The 22,122-nt window shown below is 40.2% G+C and overlaps 1 protein-coding gene across 2 annotated transcripts in view; it reads right to left on the bottom strand.

Moving 5' to 3' along the window:
• The window catches only part of JARID2 (jumonji and AT-rich interaction domain containing 2), a 213,508-nt gene that overhangs the window by 28,622 nt on the left and 162,764 nt on the right, over positions 1–22,122 (bottom strand). For both annotated transcript variants that reach the window (XM_030966482.1, XM_030966488.1), the window contains 2 exons: positions 17,137–17,313; positions 7,346–7,575 (listed from right to left, as the gene is read on the bottom strand). In XM_030966482.1, coding sequence (XP_030822342.1) covers positions 7,346–7,575; positions 17,137–17,313 — 407 coding nt within the window. The remainder of the gene's footprint in view (positions 1–7,345; positions 7,576–17,136; positions 17,314–22,122) is intronic.

Here is a 22,122-nt window from a genome sequence, read left to right as displayed (position 1 = left end):
GTCTGATTTACAAACCAGTACCTTCATTACCTCTTTTTCTGGCCCTCAAGACAACCTCTCTCTCTCCCACCAAACTTCCTTTACATGCACATACATTTCACTACTTCTCAGCAGACAAAATAGGCAGCATATATTATCTGCTCTAACTGGCATCTACACTTTTGCAAAAAACACATCGAGATTCAAATCAATTTACCTTCTATCCATGCATACATATAAAAAGAGATGTGGAACACATTATGCACCCAACCGATCAGCATGGCCATGAAGGATCCAGTCTGTCATACATATTAAATCTTGGGCAGTATGTTGTTGCTGAAGTTGATAATTTGAAATAAAAAAAATTGTATACAGTAGTCCAATGTAATTTTTTTTAAGTTTGGTATCTGGGCAATGTTGCTGACACATATTCTATTAAATCATATTGTGGCAATGGAGCTTAGAATTGCTGGACTCTGCTGCTTTCTGTTAGACATTTAAATCTAGTTATGAGACTAGAATTTGTATTTTAACTACAAGATGTCTTAAGGACCAAAAGCAATCCCCATCTACAAAGGGAATTGAGACAGCTCAGCACTGCCAAAGCTAAACTCTACTACTAAAAAACCGAAAATTTCAGCATTTACACAACTTTAAACATTGATTCCTTGCCTCCTTAAATGACTGTGAGCACAGAAAACACACCCAAAACCCAGAAGCATTGATAAAAGTACTCAAAGTGAAAGCATACGGTACAATCACCCCTTATCAGCACTCAGGTGTGTGAAACCACTTCCTGCAGAGTTGTAATACTTTCTCCTGTGGGATTTTGAAATCCTTGCCAAATCAGCAAGCATGGCAGCTTCCCTCAAATAAATGCAAGAACTGCACTCACTTATATAATAAGGATAATATCAAATAGGGATCAAGTAGAGGCTGAAAATACTGTGCTATGGTCTTGCATGCAGTGATTTGTGGAAGGGGAACTGGAACCTGAAGATTCTGCATACACACACATACACGTGTGTCTGTGAGTGTGTTCATGCATATTTCCTCCTCTGTACTGCAGAAACTGGAGCAGGAGTAATGATCTTTTAAAAACCATCCATATTCTTGTCTTTCCTGTGCTTGAGAGGCAGAAACACTTAAGGAAAATCCAGTTAACTGATGACATGAGGTTTTACCTTGAGCTTTTCAAAGATGTATGAGGTATCATCTGGAAAGTATACACTTGCAAACAGAAATGCATTTACCCATTTCCCTTGAAAATTTAAGCAGTGCTCTGTATTTGAAATGCAGGCCCAGACTGAACTTTTACAGAACTTTTTCATGCTGCAGAACAAACATGGGCAGAGAGCTGCTGAGACACTGCCTCTTGCCTGCAGCAGTCACAACAAGCATTGAACATCCCTGGATTTATAAATAGCTAGGAACAATGATTACAGATTTTACCTAGACTAATAAAGAAGAATTGATTGAGAACTGGAAGGGGAAGGTAATCTGGGTGATCATATGATCTGGATGATCACAGTGATCGTGAAATGGGTTTTCATTTCTAAGATGTGACAACAGTAGAGAAAGGACAACAGACTTTAAAAAAGAAAAGAACAAAAAGCCCCCAGAAATAAAAGAAAAGAAAAATCCACCTGAAAAAAAATCTAAACCAAAGCAATTCCCACTTAGAGGAAAGGTAAAAAGCACAGGCCATTATGGCTGTTCACAAAGTTCTCTAACAACTGGAAAATTAGAAAATTATCACAGTAGAAAGTGGTAACACAATTATGTGACTAAGGGCAACTATATAGAAAAAGAAAAAACACATATTAAAATCAGAAAGGCCAAGGAGCTAAAGAAACTTCAGTTAGCAGGAAACTAAAACAGAAAACAATATATAAATGCCTTAAAAATACAAGATAACAAACAATGGAGGAGATAAAGCACCACACAAGGAAGGAAAACAAATAGCCTGACTAAAGTGTTCCTGCTTCTTTTGCATTAACCTTCACCAGAGGTGCCGCTGACTGAATATTTATCAGGTACAGAACATAATCCATTTCAGGCTAGGATGGCAACTCCAGTAAGGTGGAAGATACATGAATGACATAGGGCATGGCTCCTGGAAATAAGCTGGGCTAGACAGAGAGTCTACCTAATTTCCAATCTTAAAATAATTTTGGAACAAATCATCAAACAGGTAATCTGCAAACACACAAATGATTACAAATTAATGTTAAAAACAAAACAACAAAATCTACCCATTTTTTTTCCAAAATAGCAAATCTATCAGATTTAATCATCTTCCAACAGACACCTGGCTGAGGTAAAGAAGCATCTCTTTATGCAGCACGATTTCCGTCACTGTCCCTTGGAACATTCCATCAAACTCCTGAGACACATCCCAGACATAATTACTCTAAAGTGACATCATGAGGCACTAAATAAAGTCATCCTCAAGAAAAGTTTTCACTGCTAACAGTTTACTGTTGTCCTAGGAGGGCCCTTCACGTGTCTTTTTGCAGGGACTTGTTTTTGCCTTGGTTCTACCAAGTATTTTCATTATTGCAAAATAGTGAAACACACCTGGAAGGAAGAGGCTGTAATCACTCACAGGACAAGATCAAAATCTTGAAGAACCTATTTCAGAACATTTCTACAGTAAGAGGAAGTGCTATATTTAGGAGGCACAAATCATATACATGTAGGGGAAGAATAACATTTGGGGACTGCAGTGAGCTGCAAAATGCAATGGCAATACAAAGCACACAGATCACTTTCTGAGACCTATTATTAAGGATGTTGAAAGCAAAGGGTAGGAGCACAGGCTTTTCCTAAAGAGAGCTGGACCCAGCAGTGGGGCCACACTGTGGGGAAAAATTTAGATAGAGGAGCAAGTCTAAAAGAACACAAAGTGCTCAAGTATTTGGAAAATAAGATTGTTGCTGAGAAGCCGAGAGCTGGTCTTACTCTGAAAGAGATCACTATGGGACAACTCTGTAACAGTCTTCTGATGCAGAAGGAGCTCCTCTGAAAAGACAGTAAATGCTCTATGTTCCCTGGGAAAAGCAGGAGGAAAAAAATCTCATTAAATGTCTACAATGATCTGAGGCACAACTAGGAAAACTTGCTCATTAGTAGAAAAGGAAAATGCTGGAAGAAGCTGTCAATGGACATTGTGGAATCTCCTCTACAAGAGGTTTTCAGGTTTCAGGAGGCTATAGCTGTATTACTGTGCTGTCAGGTATAATCAAGACAAAACCTCAGTGTGAGCAGTCAGGCTGCATGGAGGCATCTTGTCATTCCAGCCTGCTGATGATTTTTTCTGAGGAAGTTGTGACCAGAAGTCTGAAGGGCCACCTGGGGCATTCCTGCAGCAAGGGATTGTGACACAGGGGATGAGAACAGGACACAGTAAAGTGCTCATGGAAAAAGGCAAATACCCTCACAGCTTCTATTCAAAGCAAAACATGTCATGAGCACGATCAGCTTTAAAACAGAACCTCCAATCTTAGAGGGTAGGCACAGTATTTTGAATTTGTATTCAAACTTATCATGGAGTCCATACATTAACCCAGCACTGCCAAATCCACCACTAAATCATGTCCATAAGTGCCACACCAAGTCCCTTAAATACCTCCAGGGATGGTGACTCAATCACTTGCCTGGACAGGCTGTTCTAACACCTGGCCTCCCATTTTCAGCAAAGAAAATTATCCTAATACCCAGTCTACAGCTACCCTGGTGCAACTTGAGGCCATTTTCTCTGGTCCTATTTCTTGTCATCAAGAGGAAGAGGCTGATCCCACCTAGCTACAGCCTCCTTTCAGGCAGTTGTAGAACACGATAAAGTGACACCTGAACCCCATTTTCTCCAGGTTCAACAGCCCCAGCTCCCTCAGCTGTTCCTCAGCAGGCTGGTGCTCCAGACCCTTCCCCAGCTCCATTTCCATTCTCTGGACACACTCCAGCCCCTCAATGTCTTCACTGTGGTGAGGGAACCAAAACTGAACACAGCACTCAAGGTGTGGCCTCACCAGTGCTGAGTACAGGGGGACAATCACTGCCCTGCTCCGGCTGGCCACTCTATACACACACAGGTATCATCCTGGCTGGTACAGGCCACGATGCTCTTGTTGGCTTTTTGGCCACCTGGGCACTGCTGGCTGTTGTTAAGCCACTGGCAACTAGTCTTTTTCTGCTGGGCAGCTTTCCTGCCTCTCTAGGTCCCTCTGCAGAGCCTTTCTACCCTCAGCAGATAAATGCTCCTGCTGGTGTTGTGTGTGAAGTGACTGAGGTATCCTCAATCCCCTTGCCCAGGTCATGGATGAAGATGTTAAACAGGACTGGCCCCAGCACTCAGCCCTGGGGAACACCACGGGTGACCAGCTGCCAATGGCGTCTAACTCCATTCACCAGCACTCTCTGGGCCCAGCCATCCAGACAGTTTTTAACCTAGCAAAGAGTGCACCCGCCCAAGCCTTGACCAGCCTGTTTCTCCAGGAGAATTGTCTGGGAGGTGGTGTCAAAAGCTTTACTGAAGTCCAGGGGACAACATCCACAGCCTTTCATTCATCAACTAGGTGTGTCACCTAGTAAGAATAAAGTGACTGATATTAGCTGTACATGATCCAAAGTCTTGAGCCAAAAGGTGAAAGTAAGGATATGAATAATCTCATCTTTGCTTTCCAGCTATGTTCCTAGCTTTGCAGACATCTTCAGACCACTCTATTCTCTTCTTCACTGAACACTTGCCCCGCAGTAAAACATGGTATGATAGATTTCAAATTTTTCTTGTCTTTATGAAAAAAAAAAAAAAAAAAAAACCAAAATGGGACCAGCACTGTCTTGCAGCAGTTGCTTTGTTATATTTGAACTGGTCTATGTACACACCTCTGCATAGCACTTAGGATTCAGCCTCCAAAACCATACACAAAAAATAAGCAACCTGCTAGACAGCAACCACAGTGATAAGAGCAACATTAGCAACACCGAGAACAGTTTTGGTACCAAACAAATCCAAGTTATGCAACTGATCTTGAATTCATTCATAAAAATCGTTCTGTGCTTATGAGTTGTGCAGAGGTAAATTACCATATTAGGCCAAGAGAGGGCCCCATTGAACTACATTTCCTTTCCTCACAACCCTTTAAAGTAGGAAGACTTTGAAAGATGGCAAAGGAGAAAGCAAAAGAGACAAGGAACCTGTGACAAGTGCAAGGGCACACCAGAAGAAGACATCAAAACAGAAAATGAGAGGGGAAAAAAAGAAAATCTCTGGCAATTTCTAGTGTTCTACCTTTACTTTCTGTAAGACTTGACAAAACAAAAACACACAAAAATAAACCATGCAAATGCAGTGATCAAGGAGCAAAAATATAGTGGAAGAAGGAAGAACATGTGGCTGGCACCCTGGGAGAAAAATCTCCTTTTGGAAAATACTGAAAAAGTCAAAGACTCAGGACAACAGAGAGAAATTTAGCAATGTTCCATAACTGGTAAGTCTAGGGTTGTGTACAAAACTAAGGCTTTCTGTCAGGCAAAACAAATAATCCACCTTTAATTAGCTAGAGTCATATTTTCATTAAAATTTGTAAGAAAGTACTTATGCTACTGTTGGTTGCAGAAAAAATTTAGGTGTCTAATCATTTCCTAGGGGAAAAAAAAAAAAAGAAAACCCACATCATCTTGACTTAAATCTCCCTTATTTTCTGAAGCCTGGGGACCACCCTTGCTGATGTGTCCATGTGGTGTGACTGCTGCTTGTACGGCATCGCTTTAAATTTTTCTCCATTGTGTGTCACACAATCAAAAACAGTTAATACTCTACAAAGCAAAACCACTTGGCAGAAGTGGCAGCAGCTGACTTTCACAAAAGTTTTAGCCAACCAATCTCTGACAATACAGTTTTAAAGCATTTCACATAAGTGTTCCAGTAGGTTAAAAGAATTAAGAACTGCATTCTTACGTTTTGGGAACTTGTTCAAAACCATGAGCTCATGATAGAGCATGTCACAGCAAGGACCATAAGATACTGGTAATCACAAAAAAGAAATTCAAAAGGATGCAAAAGAAGGCAGACATTCACACTGATGCTTAGATAAGGGCAACTTGCCATGGTGGAATAAAGAATTGAAGTTTTAGAGAGGTACATACACACTGTGAATAGCCTTCAGATCTCAAATCTGATTTAGAAGGTAATAAAAATTCGGTGGAGGCATTTCAGGTGAACTTAAACCACCACTGAAACACACAGCATTAAAGATTTCTTCAGCAAGAGCATCACTACTTTTCTTTTTGCCATTTTTAATTTCCAAGCCTGCTACTCAGAGGTGCAATTTAAAGGCCTTGACAATCCTCTACAAGATGGCAATTCCAGCTCCACTGAAGACCAGGTCAGCCTACTTAGAAGAAAAATCTTTAGGTGTCAGCAAGTAAAGACTGTCTCTGATCAGTCCACTGAAAATTCATCACTGCAAAACAACCAACCCACCAAAAGAAAAGAAAAAACCAGAACAAACCAAACAAAAAACACAACAACAACAACAAAACTAAAAATAAAGCAAAAACCCACAAAAAAACCCCAAACAAACCAACAAAAAAAACCCATCCACCAGCAACCCAATCAACATCCCCTGCTCCCCCCTCAAACCCCCAAAAGGCTGAAGTGCAGCAAGCTTTCTGTACTTCACTACCCTGGTGCAGGTACTCTGCTAACCCAGCCCCAGCCTGAATAAGGACAGTCACAAGCACTGGAAGACTGGTCTGCTGCTAAACTTTCACACCTGAATTCAAGTTAGGTTGGAACAAATCTGCTGAATTTTTTTGCTAACTTTCAACCATGTAACATGGAACTCTAAAAACATCTCGCAGCAGGTACCTTCATTGTGAAGGAGGCAGTATTTTGGAACATCTTGTTTATACGTCAGACAAAACTTTTTTCCCAGGCTCTGAGGTTTGTGCTGCCCATGTGCAAACCAAGACACCTGAGTGTAATGTCAGGTTCTCCACAGCACCAGTGAGATAAGCCACACAGATCAGCTGCTTCTTCCATGTGCTGCCAGCCTTGGCAGTGTCAGCACAGAGTGCCAGTCAGAAAGCACTGGCCATAAGCAGCAATGTGAACTTTACGCTTTCATATCAACATACCAGATAATAAAAAGGGTTGTAAAGCACGCTTTATATGGACTTCCCATGTATCAATTTTTCTTTTTCCTTTTTTTTTTAAATCACTGGGAATTAACTCCCTGCTGCTCCAGAGGATGCTTTTAAGGATTGCCACATTTGATCTACACCAAGCAGTGAAAAAAGGAGCTGAGAACCTTAAAAGCCTTTTTTTCCCATGTGTCCACAGCAGAGAACAACTTATTACCTGTTTCCTTAAGTCCTGAGCCGATCTGTGAAGAGTATGGTGGTTGTTAGCCGTGAGCCCTTTCGTAGAGGAGCCAGTGTTTGTAGTAGCGTGGTGATTAGCAGCAGCCTGGTCTTTTCGACTCTCAGCCTTATGTTCGCTGTTCCTCTCCTTCCCTGGGGTGGCCTCTTTGCTTTTGTGTTTCTGAGCAGGTTCTTTCTCCTTCGATGATTTGCTGGACCCATTGAAAACTGAGAAGAGAGAAAATCAGGTTATTAATGGGGAAAAAAAAGAAAAGAAAAAGTATGCAAGACCAAACACTTCATTCAAAACATCACAATTTTCTGTGCTCACAGTGTTGGATATTTAGTGAATGCCTTTGTATATCTAAAGTTAAATCAATATAGAAATAGCACTATTTTGCATGTTTCTTTAGATGAACAGATTTACTGCAGTATTTCCTCTGCTTGTTAGCACACATTATCTTGAATATCCAAATTAAAACATACAAGGTATATTACTGTTTTGACTGACCTAGATTTAGAATTATGAGTTTGATTTTTACTTATGACAGTTTTAATTATATTTTTTTGCTCTTGCAGTGAGGGAATTCTAAACATAACCTAAACAGAAAAAAAGGCTTATTTTTATACCAATGTAGAAGAAAGGAGACGTTCCATGAAAAAGCATGTTTTGTTTTCATCAGTACCCGAACTGCTGAATCAAACTGACAGCAGTTTGCCTATAGCAGACAAGCTGCAAATAGAAAAAGGTACTTCTGCAAAGAAAGGAAAATACTAAAACCATTTTGGAACACGTGACATGACGTAACACTGGGACCTATGCTGAGCTCCATAACCTTATAATGAAGGGATAAGAAAGTGTGGAACAGACCCCCTTTTTTTGTACAATAAATATTACGTGAATGTATAGAAACAAGTTTTGTTCCGTCTCTCTGCTGAATTTATTTAAGAAGAGTCACTGCTCTTCTGTTGTCAGGGAACATGGAAAGCTGAAGCTAAAACAAACAAAAAAATCACATCACATTTCTCTATTTGTTAATCAAAAATGCACTAAATTCATCTCAGTGATGCACCCTCTTCAGTGCAGCACTTGACAGAGGTCCCCAAGACTTGTGACCCAACATCCAAAATGGCAAATGCCCTCATGCCTCTTATTCTTGATTTCTAACCCTGTCTTTCTTTGACACGGTTTAGGAAAGGATGCAAATAAGAAACTTCATAAATACTTAATAGCACAACTATGTGAACATTTTATTTATTACACACAACATACACCATCTGTTTGGGAATAGTAACTAAATGCACAAAGTTACTGTTTTCTTGTGAAATGAAAGCCTTCTTTTGTCACTAAAGGTGATATTCCTACAACACACACCTTATCTAAGTTGTAAAGTTTAGCTATCTCTACAGATGTAGAGTATTAACAATAAGACCAGCAGTAAGAATAGTAATAAAAACCACAATCCTGCTGGACAGAAGAGGGGCAGCTAAGCTGCTTTTGAGCCCACCCTACCTCCAAACCTTCCCAAGCAGCTATCCGGCTTCCCGCAGCCAGAACCCCAGCAAACTATTGACAAATTTAATTTTCAGGTCACTTATCATATTTTCAGTTCCCTTATCATATTCAGTCAGATAAGTGTTGAAGTAGATTATTTAAAAAAGAAAAATCTGCAATTGCTTTTCCTCCTCTCTTCCTTCCCGCTTGCATAAATGGAGTAAGAATGAGAGAAAAGCTGTCAGCAGTGGAGTCACCATAAATTTCTCCATGGTTCTGTCACTCCTGAGCTCAGGAGCAACTGGTGCTGCCCCAGCCAGCCAAGGATTTCTCAGTGATTTCTGCAAAAATCACGTAACCCTTTGTGTCTCATTTCCAGTGATGGAACTGATAATAATTGCCAACCCCTCTCGGGAAGGTCATGACAATACATTCATCCTCCTTTGGAAGGAATTCTCACATCAGATGGAAGGCACTACAGATGCACAAAGCATGACTATTTATTTTTAATAAGACATAGCACAAACAACCAATGGCAGCTTTGTTAATATGTATTTTATCATTTAGAGTGATACCTTCCTTTGAAGGGAACAAATCGTATATACTGATCTGCTCCTAAAGAAACATTCCAGTCAGAGAGATTAATTTACTGTAATCAGTTGCCACTTTAAAAATCTAAGATTACTAAAACAGAAAACACAGCCAAAAAGCCAAATTGTGCACTTCTTGGGTTCACAAAAAAAAGAAGCAAACATGAGACAAGGTATATTTTATATGCAACAGCTCATTAAATTTAAGTGTCGTGGGAACCCTGCCAGTTTTACCCTCTGAGTAATTATCTTTTGTCTTAATTTGTAAGATTCTTGAAAGGGGGAAGAGAAATACAGGAGGAAAAAATGTTCAATCTCACAGGAAAAGCTTAAAAAGCTAGTGTCTGAAAACACAACAAAGGGAGATGTAGATGCAAAAGAGTTTTTGCCACACTGTCTTCCAGTTAAACAGTAGATGTATCAGTTTTTACAAAAATCAGTATTTGTTTTTTGCAACACCTATATTGCTGTTATATCCAGCTATACAGTTAAACAGTAGATGTATCAGTTTTTACAAAAATCAGTATTTGTTTTTTGCAACACCTATATTGCTGTTATATCCAGCTACTTTATATTCAGCTACAAAACCTTTCCGCAGTAGTAAGTTCTGAAAAATTCACAAACACACGCATCATTCACAAACATGCACATCATGTGAGCAACTACCTAAATGCTAACTTGATTAATTACAAAATGCTATTGCAAGCCAGGCATTATGGGGTGGAAAAAATCCCCGAGACTATGATTTTCCTCCCACCTCACTAAAAATATTGAAGCAAGGTACTTACACTATAAATTTATTTAGTACAATACATAATTAAACTCTGGTCCCAACAGCTAGTATGACAGCCAAGAGAAAAAATGTATCACTAAAAAAAGACTAACCCCCCTCAAAAAAATCTTGTTGCTGAAGTGTAACTGATAATAAGCCAGCAACACCCACTTCTCAAAGGAGAGAAAAGAGTAACCCCCAAAACCTCTGCAATAACTATTACTGAGACCAAATTTGATCAAACAGTGAAATTATTACTAATTCCTTTGCGCCTTCTAATGCAGCAAATGGCGCTCTCCTTCATGTCTGCCAACTCCTAAATATTTCTGATGCACTCAGAAAATCAGGAAAGGTGTATGCTGTGCTTTATGAACCCCTGAGAGGTGTGTTCCAGGAAAATCTCCCATGTTAGAAATAAGTCTGACATGCCAATATCCAATGTTCTGTTCCCATTCCCTTTAGTTCCTTGCTAAAGAGCAGTCAATAAAGGTTTCACCCTTGAAGCAATAATTTCACTAAAAGAGAGAAAGACAAAAAACCAAGTCCAACCTACACTAGTGGTGAAACTTGCATTCCTGAAGCAGAAATGATGTGTAGTCTTGAATTACGATTATTTTATATATATTTTATATTTTATATATGTATTTTATATAAAGCTACCTTATTCTGTATTTCCAGAACAGCTTTTAGTTAAAGGTAAGAAGAACTACTAACAAGTAATTAAGAGTGTAAGTAAATTATTAGTGTTCAGACACTCCAGATAGAATAAATGGGTATCATTATGCTTGTATCCATTTGAATCTTATTCTCAAAATGCTGCGTCCTCCAAAGCTATTATTATTATTAAACTGAAACAATAAGAGTCCCACAGTGAAATACTTGTGGGTCTTTTGGTTAGCACGGATGATCAAATGCAAAGAAACTGAACCACTACATTCAAAACTCACAAGCACTGGGGGTTTTAAAACCACTGATATAATTTATGGCAGCAGAGCAAAACCTTATGGCAGGCATGATCCCCACAGATGCATCACAGTGCTCCCTGCATCAGGGGAACTAGACCCCGGGCACCAATATTCACCCAGGATCCCATACTGGGACTTTGGGTATCTCATTTGAAACTGTGATAAAAAATCCCTACACAAACCAATGCAAACTGTGCAAATTGTGCCTCTATTAGGTGCAGCTATAATAATGTCTAAAAAAATTTTTGATCAAGTAAAGCCACAGATGTGCTCAATTACTACAGATTAACTAAGCATTTACTACAGGAATTGACACTGTAGTGGGCGATAAACATAATGTGTTTTCAGCAATTTTCGGAAGTATTCCTACAAATTAATTTGCACACAAACACTTCACAGGATCCAGCCAGCCAGCCATTCAGAAGCTAATTTATAATATGCACAATAATCAGGCTTTCACTGTGGAGGCAGCAGAATTACTGGATTGGGTTCAGTCAGCTATTGACTCTGTGGACAAAGCTTTGTTTCCCAAGCTCTCCTGGAGGTTATTCCTGCACCTGATATGCTTTATACTTGAGATAACTGGGGAGGTTTAATATGGACTGCAGAGTACAGAACCCTTTTGCTGTGTGCCAGTGGCTGGGAGATGAAGGCATGGACCATACACATTCAGATGTGCTGCATGTTGCAGAGCTTGCACTGCATAAAGCAAGTGATTGCACACTCATAAAACCATCCAGAAAACAGAGGGGAGATAGAAGTGAAAGGGAGAAGTTTTGTTTTTAGAAGGAGAAAAGGGAGCCTTGCCAATATTGTGAACCCGAGCCAGCTATTCCAGTGCAAGCCTCATGTTGTTACATACATCATGTTTGGGAAGAGATGTAGTATTAATCAACTTTTTGGCATGGAGTATCCGTTACTGTACAAAAACATTCTTGCTCTGGCTTTAATTCAGTTCTAAGTCACTGTGAAAACATTTACGTGGCTCTCAAACTGTGTTAAAGGACCCAGGCAATAATTCTTTTCCCCTCCCAGAGGAACTAAAACAACCTTACACTTCCACAAAACACAGTATTTTAATACTGCCAATTGTTTTCCTTAAATGTTGGATATGTTCTGACTTCCATAAATCATTTCCAGGGATAGAAGCTGTCTTCTGGAGCCCCCTAACACACTCTGCCTACTCAGGGTCAGGAGCAAAGGTGTACTTCAGAAGAAAAGGCTAGCAACACATCATATGAAAACATGTGGTATTGCTGTTTCTGCACTTCCCAAACCCTAATGCAACACCACTCAATTTCTCAGTGGACAACACCGCATGAAAATTTCCATAGCTGCATGCTAGCAGGAGTCAAACAGGAGAGCCATGGCAGAGGGGTAACACTGAATTTGTTTTTTGACACCATCAACAACACAGCTCAAGCCCTGCACGCACAGGAATATATTGGGCCACCAGGAGAAGCATTATTGGTATGAGACACCGCACCACCGCTTGCAAAAATTCAATACGAAGTGTCTCGTCTCAGCACAAATTCATTACTCTCACCTAACCATTATGACACAAACAACATCAAAAGGGTCACTCACTAAGCAGCAAGTCCATACAAGAAGTGTCTGTCTGTTATCATGAGTCTCACACCAGGATAACAATTCAATTTTTTTTTTTTTTGACCAACTTCCAGCTCCCCTATTCTTCTCCACAGGTCATACATCTTGCTACTGAAAATCCGCAAATCCCCAAATGTGTTGTGCCTGATTTGCATATTTAAGTATGCAAATTACTGCAAACCGGGTAATTTTCGTGTTACATATTTTTGCAGAAAAATTAAATGTGCAAAAATGTTTATTGCAACAATTACTGGTTCCATGGTCTTTCAACAAAAGGCTGTAAATCATCAAAATAATTGCCTACCCATTAACTATTGCAGCACTCTGCCTGAAATTTTCTCATTCTTTAAAATATATTTTTCTTCTAAATGTTTACCTCTTCAGGATTAGTTTAACTAAAATTTATGTACAAGCCTAAGGCTCTGTCTCATGTACCCACCCACAAATACCAAATTTAGTTAAAACCAAAACTAAATAAAGAACTCCAACCATAAATCAGAATTTTCTCATAGCATGCTCAAACAGTAATGCATGTAAAAGATGTGCCATTCAAGCCTGAGATACACAAATGCTGCATTGGACTATACCCTGAAATAAGAAAAAAGCTGTCTACGATCTTTTCCTGCATCATCTTTGTACTACTACACATGTAAGGAAATTACTCTGCTAAATTATCCATTGCAAATTGAGAAGTGAAACGTTCTGTGTTTCTGGTAAGCAAGTAGGACAGCACTGAAGCAGAGTATAGTGTTTCTAGCAATGCTTCCTTACTATGCACTACTGCCAACTCTGTTTTGAAATTTGAGCCACAAGCGGAAAAAAAAAAAGAAGCATCTCTACAATTTTTTCCCCTGCTCATTTCAGGCAAAAGGCATACAGAGCAGTTTTTATCTCATCATGTTAACAAAACACAGCATGATCCAGCAACCATTTCTGAACCTGTAGGTTTTGCTGGCACACTGAAGCCGGGTTTACTCCCACTAAGGACACCAGACCCGCCCTTCATGAAGAAGTTTGGTTACAAAAAATGATGGTTAATTCTGTTTTCCTAAAAGTAAATTAGAATTTAATTGTCTGTCTCTGGCATCCAGAGACAACAGGACATTCCCAGATATGCTGGCCCAGATGTGCACTCCTCTCTGACCCTGAGCTGCTGTGATGGTGTGAGAGATATCCAATTCCCCAATCATTCTTCCTGAGAAAATTAGCCAACCATTATTAGAGGACCTGCAACCTGCTGCATGCAACATCTAAGTTGCTATACAGCTGTATCTGCGTATGCTGCTCCTCCTGAGGCACTTTTCCAGCCCACAAGCCCTTTCAAGTAGAGTAATGCCTATCCTCCTCTGCTCCTGAGATGGGACTGATAACCCAACAACTTCCCAGCTCCACGTTCCAGCTCTCTATCACAGCCTGCCCAGCAAGACACCTGGCCCTTGCAAACATTTTTCTTCAGGAGCCAGCAGAGAAAACCTTCCATTGTGCCACAGAATGAAATCAAACTAGAATTTATTTAGTTGCAAGGAATTCAAAGAATTAGGTTTAAAGGAACAAAGACCTAAGCCTACTCTCTTACCTACAACTTGGAATTTCCTCTGAGCAGCAGGGAGATGCAATTTACACCCAGTATCTCCCTGGAAAGACTTGCACACTCCCTTTTACACACTCCCATGAATGCAGGGGATAAACACTTCTCCTGCCAAGCATTTCACTTTGCTCTTTTACAGCTGGATGTGTGTGCGGCACATCAGCAGCACTAGGAAAGGAGGGTGAAAAGGTAACAATCTGAGGCTTTAAATTTATCTGTGTAAGCAGTAAGGTTGGAAGGCAACAAGTCAGTTGAGCCAATTATTTAATCTTGTGCCGCAAGCTATGCCACGTGCTATACGTGCTTCCCATTCCCACTCAGGCACTCTAGATTGAGTTAGCTCTCCAAAAGGTGGCTCAACAGGCTCAGTTATAACAAATAGTTTGGTGTACAACCTTAATAATACCCCATAATGGCGTCAGAAGAGGATATTGACAAATGACTTCGCCCAGAAAAATTGTTGGCCCCTACTGAGCAGAAAGCAATCATTTGACACTGTCTAATGACATTAATCAAGCTCTGAACTTTTGTTGTTGTATGTCATAGCAAATGCTTAGCATTTTCAGGTCCAAAGTGCTTGAGTAGACATTGTATATTAAAAACAAAAGACTTTAATTCATTAAAAATAGACTCTCACGCTAGATTAAGTTCATTTGCTGCACCCGTCCCTGGTCTGCCGTTGTGTGTGGTCTCATTTAAAACAGACACACAGGAACCAGAACCTACTTCATTCACATGAAACAAAAATACTATTGGCTGTCAACCAACATAACAGACACTGAAGAATGGGAATACCCCTGGGTAAGGAAATTTTAATTAAAAAAAAAAAAGAAGAGAGAAGAAGAGAAAAAGAAATTACAGTGACGAAGGAGAAGCAGCTGCCTTCTCTGGGAATTCCTGTTTCTTCACCTTTGTCAAAACATCTCACATTGTCTCCTATGTATTTTATAAAGGTCTTTTGCAGCTCTATTAAAGCAGCAGCTTCATTTACACTCTCTCTGATCTACATTGATAAAGATTATGAAGCCATTATATGGCTCATTATGTTTGCCTTTACTTACCCCCAATTAAGATTTCAGGTGTCTCTGGTTTTGAGCTAATTTCAAAGTGGCTGCCATCTGGGACATTCTCATAGAACACCATCAGCTCCTTTTCCAGTGATATATCACATTTAAAACTCTAAGGGAGCAGTTCTGTTACGTGCAGCCTCATTTTCCATATGCAGAGTTTTGTGCCTCTTATTTTGGGGGGGTTACTTAGAAGTCAATCCTAAATGCCAAGTTTTGATCTATGGCTGGTAAAGCATTAAAGCCCCTGGTCACAGCTGACAGCTGAAATGCTATTAGGCACAACATCCCCTTGCAATTATCCACAAATCATTCACAAAAAGTGAGTTTTTGAGCTTGGGTGTGCAATAAAAACAGATTCAGATGCAGTCATGAAAAAAATTTTGGCATATGCAACAAAGGCACCCTTTATAGAAAACTCCCTTTTGAAAGGCAGAGATGAGGATCAGCACAGTGAAGTAATTGGGATTTACTAATCTCTTCTTTGGAGCAAGGTAGCATGAAAGAACAAACAGAGCAGGCACAGGTCACCTCTGAAAAACTGCACTGTGAAGAGACCTTCCTCTCAGTCCTCCTACTAAAAGAAGAAGAGCTGAAGGGGCAGTCACCAGAAAGAAAGATTCTCATGGAAAACTAATAGTGAGGAAGGGAACAGAGAGCATAGGCTGCATTTTGAAACTATGTCAGACAGAGATAGCACAGTTATGAAACAAGAGCTCCTGCTGGAGCAAAAAACACATCACACAGGAGGCTGGCAGGGGAGCATTTCAGCAGGCTCAAGAAATTTTCAGCACAGCTTTACATCTTCTATTATACAGTAGGCAATGTTGCAATATACATGGATCCATTTTTCAAGATATGGCATGAGGACACCGTGGCACAATTACTGTGCAATTAATGCAGCTTTTGCTGATTTGCAGAGAAATAACTGATTGAAAATGTTTCTTTCATAAAATTTTTCAATCAACAATATGGATGTCGTATCAACCTACTGCAAGTGTGGTCTCAATAGTGCGTGAGAGGAATTAAGTGTTGCCCCTGGCTTGTGTTTTGATAACACTTATGAATGCTTATATTTAACTTTGATCAAATAAAGTCACTCTAAATTAAACATTAGTCTCACAAAAGCCAGAGAGCGTGACTGTGTCTATATGTGTGTGTGTGTACATATATAAATACATCTCATAGAATCACAGGATTTTTTTTAGGTTGGAAAAGATCTTTAAGATCATTGAATCCAACCATAAACCTAGCATAGCCAAGTCCACCACTGAAACATGTCCCTCAGTGCCACATCTACATGACTTCTAAATACCTTCAGGGACAGTGGCTCAACCACTTCCCTGGGCAGACCTGACAAACCTTTCAATGAAGAAATTCTTTTTAATGCCCAATTTAAACCTTTCCTGGTGACTTGAGGCCATTTCCTCTGGTCCTATTGCTTGTTACATGGATAAGAGACTGACCCCCATGCCAGTATATGCGTATATGTGTGTGTATGTAATTCCAGCCATGCAGTAGTTCTGCGACGGAGTTCAGATTGTCAGAAGAAAGAGGTTAAAGCACAAGATGCTAAAACTGCATCTTACTCTACCACTTTTTTAATCAGACCCAGAAGGACACAGAAGGACAAGGACTGAGCACACTCAGCTCATAAATTTCTTTACTGGGGGGTGCAGGAGAACAGCACTACTTAGGACCTACCTTGCCCATTTGGTACATGTTTATGCGTTTTTCCTTTCCTAGGGGTTGACTGGCATGATGATGAAGCATTGTTTGTGGCTGTTTTTGTGTCCTCTGTCTCCTCCTCCTCGTCTTCTTCATCCTCATCATCCTGAGAGCTTCCAAAATATACCATGTTGCTGGGCAGGGCTGGAGAACCTGATCATTATAAAGAAATTGCTCATTAGCATGATCACATTTGCTTACTGCACTAACCATATTGATCATAACCTACTTCAGTGTCCTCCACAGCAAGGGGAGAGTGGGACTCAGAGCTGGGAGGTCAGATCAGTGCATGACTAACCAGAGGGTTTTTATTTATTAGTTTTTACCAACAGGATATGCATGGTCTTAAAAACCCGGGCTCACCCCCCCTCAAGCACATTCTATTCATACTCCAGACAATCAGTCCTGCTACAAGCCCTAATTAACAACTCTTGTGTATTCAGAAAAGGACTAATGCACATGCCTAATTTCAAATGCGTGCTCAAGTGCCTTGCTGAAATCTTAACTCACAACTAGAAGCTTACAGATTTTCCAAACAGAAGAAAAAAGAGCAAAAAAACCAGTCTGCACCACAGTGATATTTCTAAGTTATCATCACAATAAAGCATTTAAAGTTCACAATACTTTGCAGACCTCTACAATATTGCACACAATGTTTTGCAGAATTCTGCAGTAAGAAACAAAGAGAAAAGTGAAGACATTGAGAAGTTTATTTGCATGGAGGATTCCTGGCAAAGGAGAAAAGAGAAGAAAGGCCTTCTGATTACCTGTTGTGCTCCTCTTGAGGATGCTACTTCTCATCTCTTCACTACTTTTCCCATGATGCTCCCATGATTTTTAAATGTACAAATACTGCTGACAAATAATGGCAACTTCCCATGAGCTCAATATCACTTTCTATTTCAAAATGAGCCCCCTGTCCATCCCCCAGAGGTGCCCTAGGAGCCTTCTAGTTATTCCCAAAGAAAAATTTCTTCTAAAGAAAGGGAAAAAAGTCACACACTTGGATAATAGCAACTTCATTTGTTTTCCTGCAGCTAAATAAAACAAAAGGACAAAGAGAACTGAGCTAGAGACCAACACAAGGTAGTGGCTACTTGACTGCTGCTTCCTTAGGAAGCACTTCTGGCTTCAAGCTCTTCAGAACTGCAATTCTGTTTGGTTTGCTCTTGAGCTGTTGGTGTTGCCACCACCAACAACTAACTATAGCTTATTTTTTGGTTGCATATTTCTGCTTCCACCAGGGTTGTACAAAATACTCTTATAACTATAAAAATCACTTTTTAATTAATGAATTACCTAAATATGGCACAAAAACAGGGATAGGCTGTTTCTGCAATGAATAATCCATTCCTAAATAACTGGTTTTGATTGGGATGGAGTTAATTTTCTTCATAGTAGCTGGAACAGGGCTATGGTTTGGATTTGTGCTGGAAGCAGGGTTCATAACACTGGGATGTTTTAGCCATTGCTGAGCAGTGTTTGCACAGTGTCAAGGCATTTTTTGCCCCTGTTTTTCATGCTGCTCTTCCAGCAAGCAGGCCAGGGTGCACAAGGAGCTAGAGGGGACACAGACAGGATAACTGGCCAAAGGGATATTCCAGACCACAGGACTGTTCTCAGCAATAAGAGCTGGGGGAAGAAGAAGGAAGGTGGGGACATCCAGTGTTACACCATTTGTATTCCCAGGTAACCATTTTATGTGATGGAGCCCCTCATCCTGGGGATGGTTAAACACCTGCCTGCCAAAGTGAGTAGCAAATGAATTCCTTGTTTCACTGCTTGCAGCTTTGCTTTGCCTAATAAACTGCCTTTATCTCAATCCATGACTTCTCTTACTGAAAACTGACCCATCCAATTCTCTCCTTCGTCCCACTGAAGGCTTAGCTCCCACCTGTAAAGATGTTGGCTTTTGGCCTCTCTAACAGCCCCTTTGGATCTGTGGCTGCCTTGGGGAGAAGCAGACAGAAACTCCCCACCAGCATCCTGTGCTGCATGTGAGTAGTAGCCCTGGGACAGCCAGGATAAACACTACAGCAGCATTGAGGGCATGATGATTCTTTCCCCCTGAAATGGTGCATTTTTCCATCCAACCTAGACAGAAACCTATGGACACATACAGTTATCCTAGCGGAAAGGGCTTTTGGATGCTACAGTTCTCCTGTTTATATAGACTAATAATCAAATTAAGACTGCTGACATATTTCATGGCATGGAAGCTGTAGCAACTTACAGAAACAAAAAACCTTCACATTTTTTATGCAAGCCCAGAACTTTCTGGCACAGTCTAAGCAATCAAACATAGTAGGTAAGAGGTGCTGAGAGGCACATTAATTCTTCTGCTCGTAGGGGAGTTTTAAGTCTCAACAGCAACTAACAAGAAGACTCTAAAATAGTTGCTCCTAAGACAGTGCTGCCTGAAAAAGAAATTGTTTAAATTGGTTTTTTTCTTCCATCTAGGTACCCAAATGTGTAGTATGGATTCAGAAACTGTATGCAAGTGCATGAGTTCTTATAAAAATCTGAAGTCTGACACCATTGTACATTAACAAATGGTTGCGTAAAAGAACCTTACTGTTTGGAACCCTCAAAATTAGATTCAAACACAGACTGAAATCCCCCTATTATAATTAGAGAAATAGTCAGAAAATGTATCCTTCTGAGACACTAAAATAGGAGTCTAGATATAATGTCTGTTCTCTCAGCTTCATCTTCCTTGGAATTCCACATCTCTGAGATTTTTTGGCAGCTGCTTTAAACAGCAACCAACGAAAATGTATTATCTGCAATGGAAATGTTGTTATTACAATAGCTATCTTTTCTTTCTTCTTAAAGCAGAGAATAAAACACAGTACTATGTCAGTCTGTTTAGAAAGTTGGGAGAGTCTTACTCAAGTTCGAGAGCAGGCACAAACTTCACCTAACTCCTGGTATTCAATCTCTGTAATCTTAGTGCATAAATCTCCTGTCAGAATGTCAGTTTTTAATTCTTTCCAATCGAGAACTATGAACAATAATGGTTAAACTGCATTCCTGGGACAGCTGGGACTGTTTGGGAAGTACATTTCCAGAGAAATTAGACTAGTAACATCCAATAACACAGGAGAGTCCTGCTAACGCTCACTTTACTGATCTAAGTGCTCTGCAATATGAGACCTTGGAGAAAAGCTGGTGTTCAAGTCTGGGTCTCCTCCCCTCCTTCCCACCAGCTTTTCCTACATATTTATTAAATGTGACTTGCCAAACAGAAAGAAAGAAAAAAAAGTCTGGACTTGCATATTTTTGTTCTATTTAAGCATTGTTATGGATAGAAGACTCTGAAAGAAATCTAAAAGCTCTGACTTTTCTTGCTTAATTTTTGTATTGGAACTATTTTTATCCTCATCTTTTATAATACTACTTCAGTTCTGGAATGGCCTCAAATAATTTGTTCACAAATATGAGCTGAACTGGTAAAAACCAGTTTCACTGCCTGGTCTTCACTGCAAGGTAAGATCATGGTGGTTTTCCTTACAGACAGACTTTGTTGAGAGTTGTTGCTCTCAGGTTACTCCATGTGTAACAGATATTTACCATGAAAATGATGTATGACAGCAAGATGATAAAAGCCCTCCAAAATGACATGAGAATAAGGAACACTGCAGGTTCACCAGGCACATCTGTACACACACATTCACAGAACACAGCATTGTAGGGTCTTCCTTGATACGTAAAATTCACAGATCACTATTCTGCACATTTATCTCTTCCTGGACACACTCAGCAACAGAAACCCATGGGGCAGCTATGCTGGTTCCCTCTTGCACATATTTCCCTGCCAGGCAGTAAGACTAAATAAAGATGAGCAATCATCCCTCCTCTTCCTCCTGCCCTCCCCAGCACCAAAGTGTGATTCTCAAAGCCTACCAAGGGTAATATAAAGAGTGACACTGGAAATAATAACCAACAGCAAAAAAGAAGAGTGGCAATGGCACAAATACAGGGCAACATCTGTGCCTGGGAAGTGGTGCCTGCCAGGTCTCAGCACTCTAGGTATACAATTCCCCACTTCCTCACTTTCCATCCCCAAGAAAACGGCAGAAAAATCTGAGAGGGAGAGAGTGAGCAAGTGAGAGAGAGAGTTACGAGAGCCGGTGGCTGTATTGAATTTTACAAGTCTCCTTCTGTGCTGGGAGCCTCCACATCATGCAGGCAGCTGCTACCATGGGCACTGGAACAGATGAAGGGGGAGAACAGGGAGCAGCCTTCCAGAGCTTGGGGAAAGCACACAAGCAGCCCTCCACCCTGAGAAACACACCCTGCCACCACCCCATTAGCAGGTGCCTGAAAAGCCTGCTCACTCAGCAAATCTGATGGCAGCCTAGAAATTTAATTTGACTTCTTACCACTCATTTAGAAGACGTTTCATGCAAGGAATAAGGAACCATTCAGACTATTGGTGGCTGACATTTTTCTTGGCATCAAAAATAGCCTACAGAACATCTACCCCCATCTGGCCTCTTCTTATTATACCTGTGCCACCTCCTCAACTGTGGCAGTGTAATTTTTTTGTGGGGCCATGTGGTGAATCAGATCAGGGAACTGATTCAGATTAAAATCCCAGACTAAGGAAATTAAAGTCCATTAATAAATACTGTAACTGTAATGTAATGTTACAAGCTCTCAAGAAAAGATTTGGAAAATTTCTATACACTCTTTTTCTTACTGAATGTGTAGTGTAATGTATCACCTTATGTTATTAAACAAAACATTAAATGAAGTATGTTTCCAATCTCGTGTAGGAGCTGCACATTTTACATTGTGTCCTGATGATGTCTAAGCACACAACTCCCAAATGCTTTCCCTCCCCTCCCCTGCCAAGACAGCTGATTTGTTTTGCAGAAATATTTGCATAAAAGCATACACCGTCACCAAAGATCTGGATGGGGCAATTTCAACATATTGGGAAGGAAGGAAGGAGAA

The sequence above is a fragment of the Camarhynchus parvulus genome, chromosome 2 (genome assembly GCF_901933205.1).
Source record: "Camarhynchus parvulus chromosome 2, STF_HiC, whole genome shotgun sequence".
NCBI classification, from domain to species: Eukaryota; Metazoa; Chordata; class Aves; order Passeriformes; family Thraupidae; genus Camarhynchus; species Camarhynchus parvulus.
The sequence above is the reverse complement of the archived record's forward strand: the minus strand, read 5'-3'. Positions and strand labels throughout refer to the sequence as shown.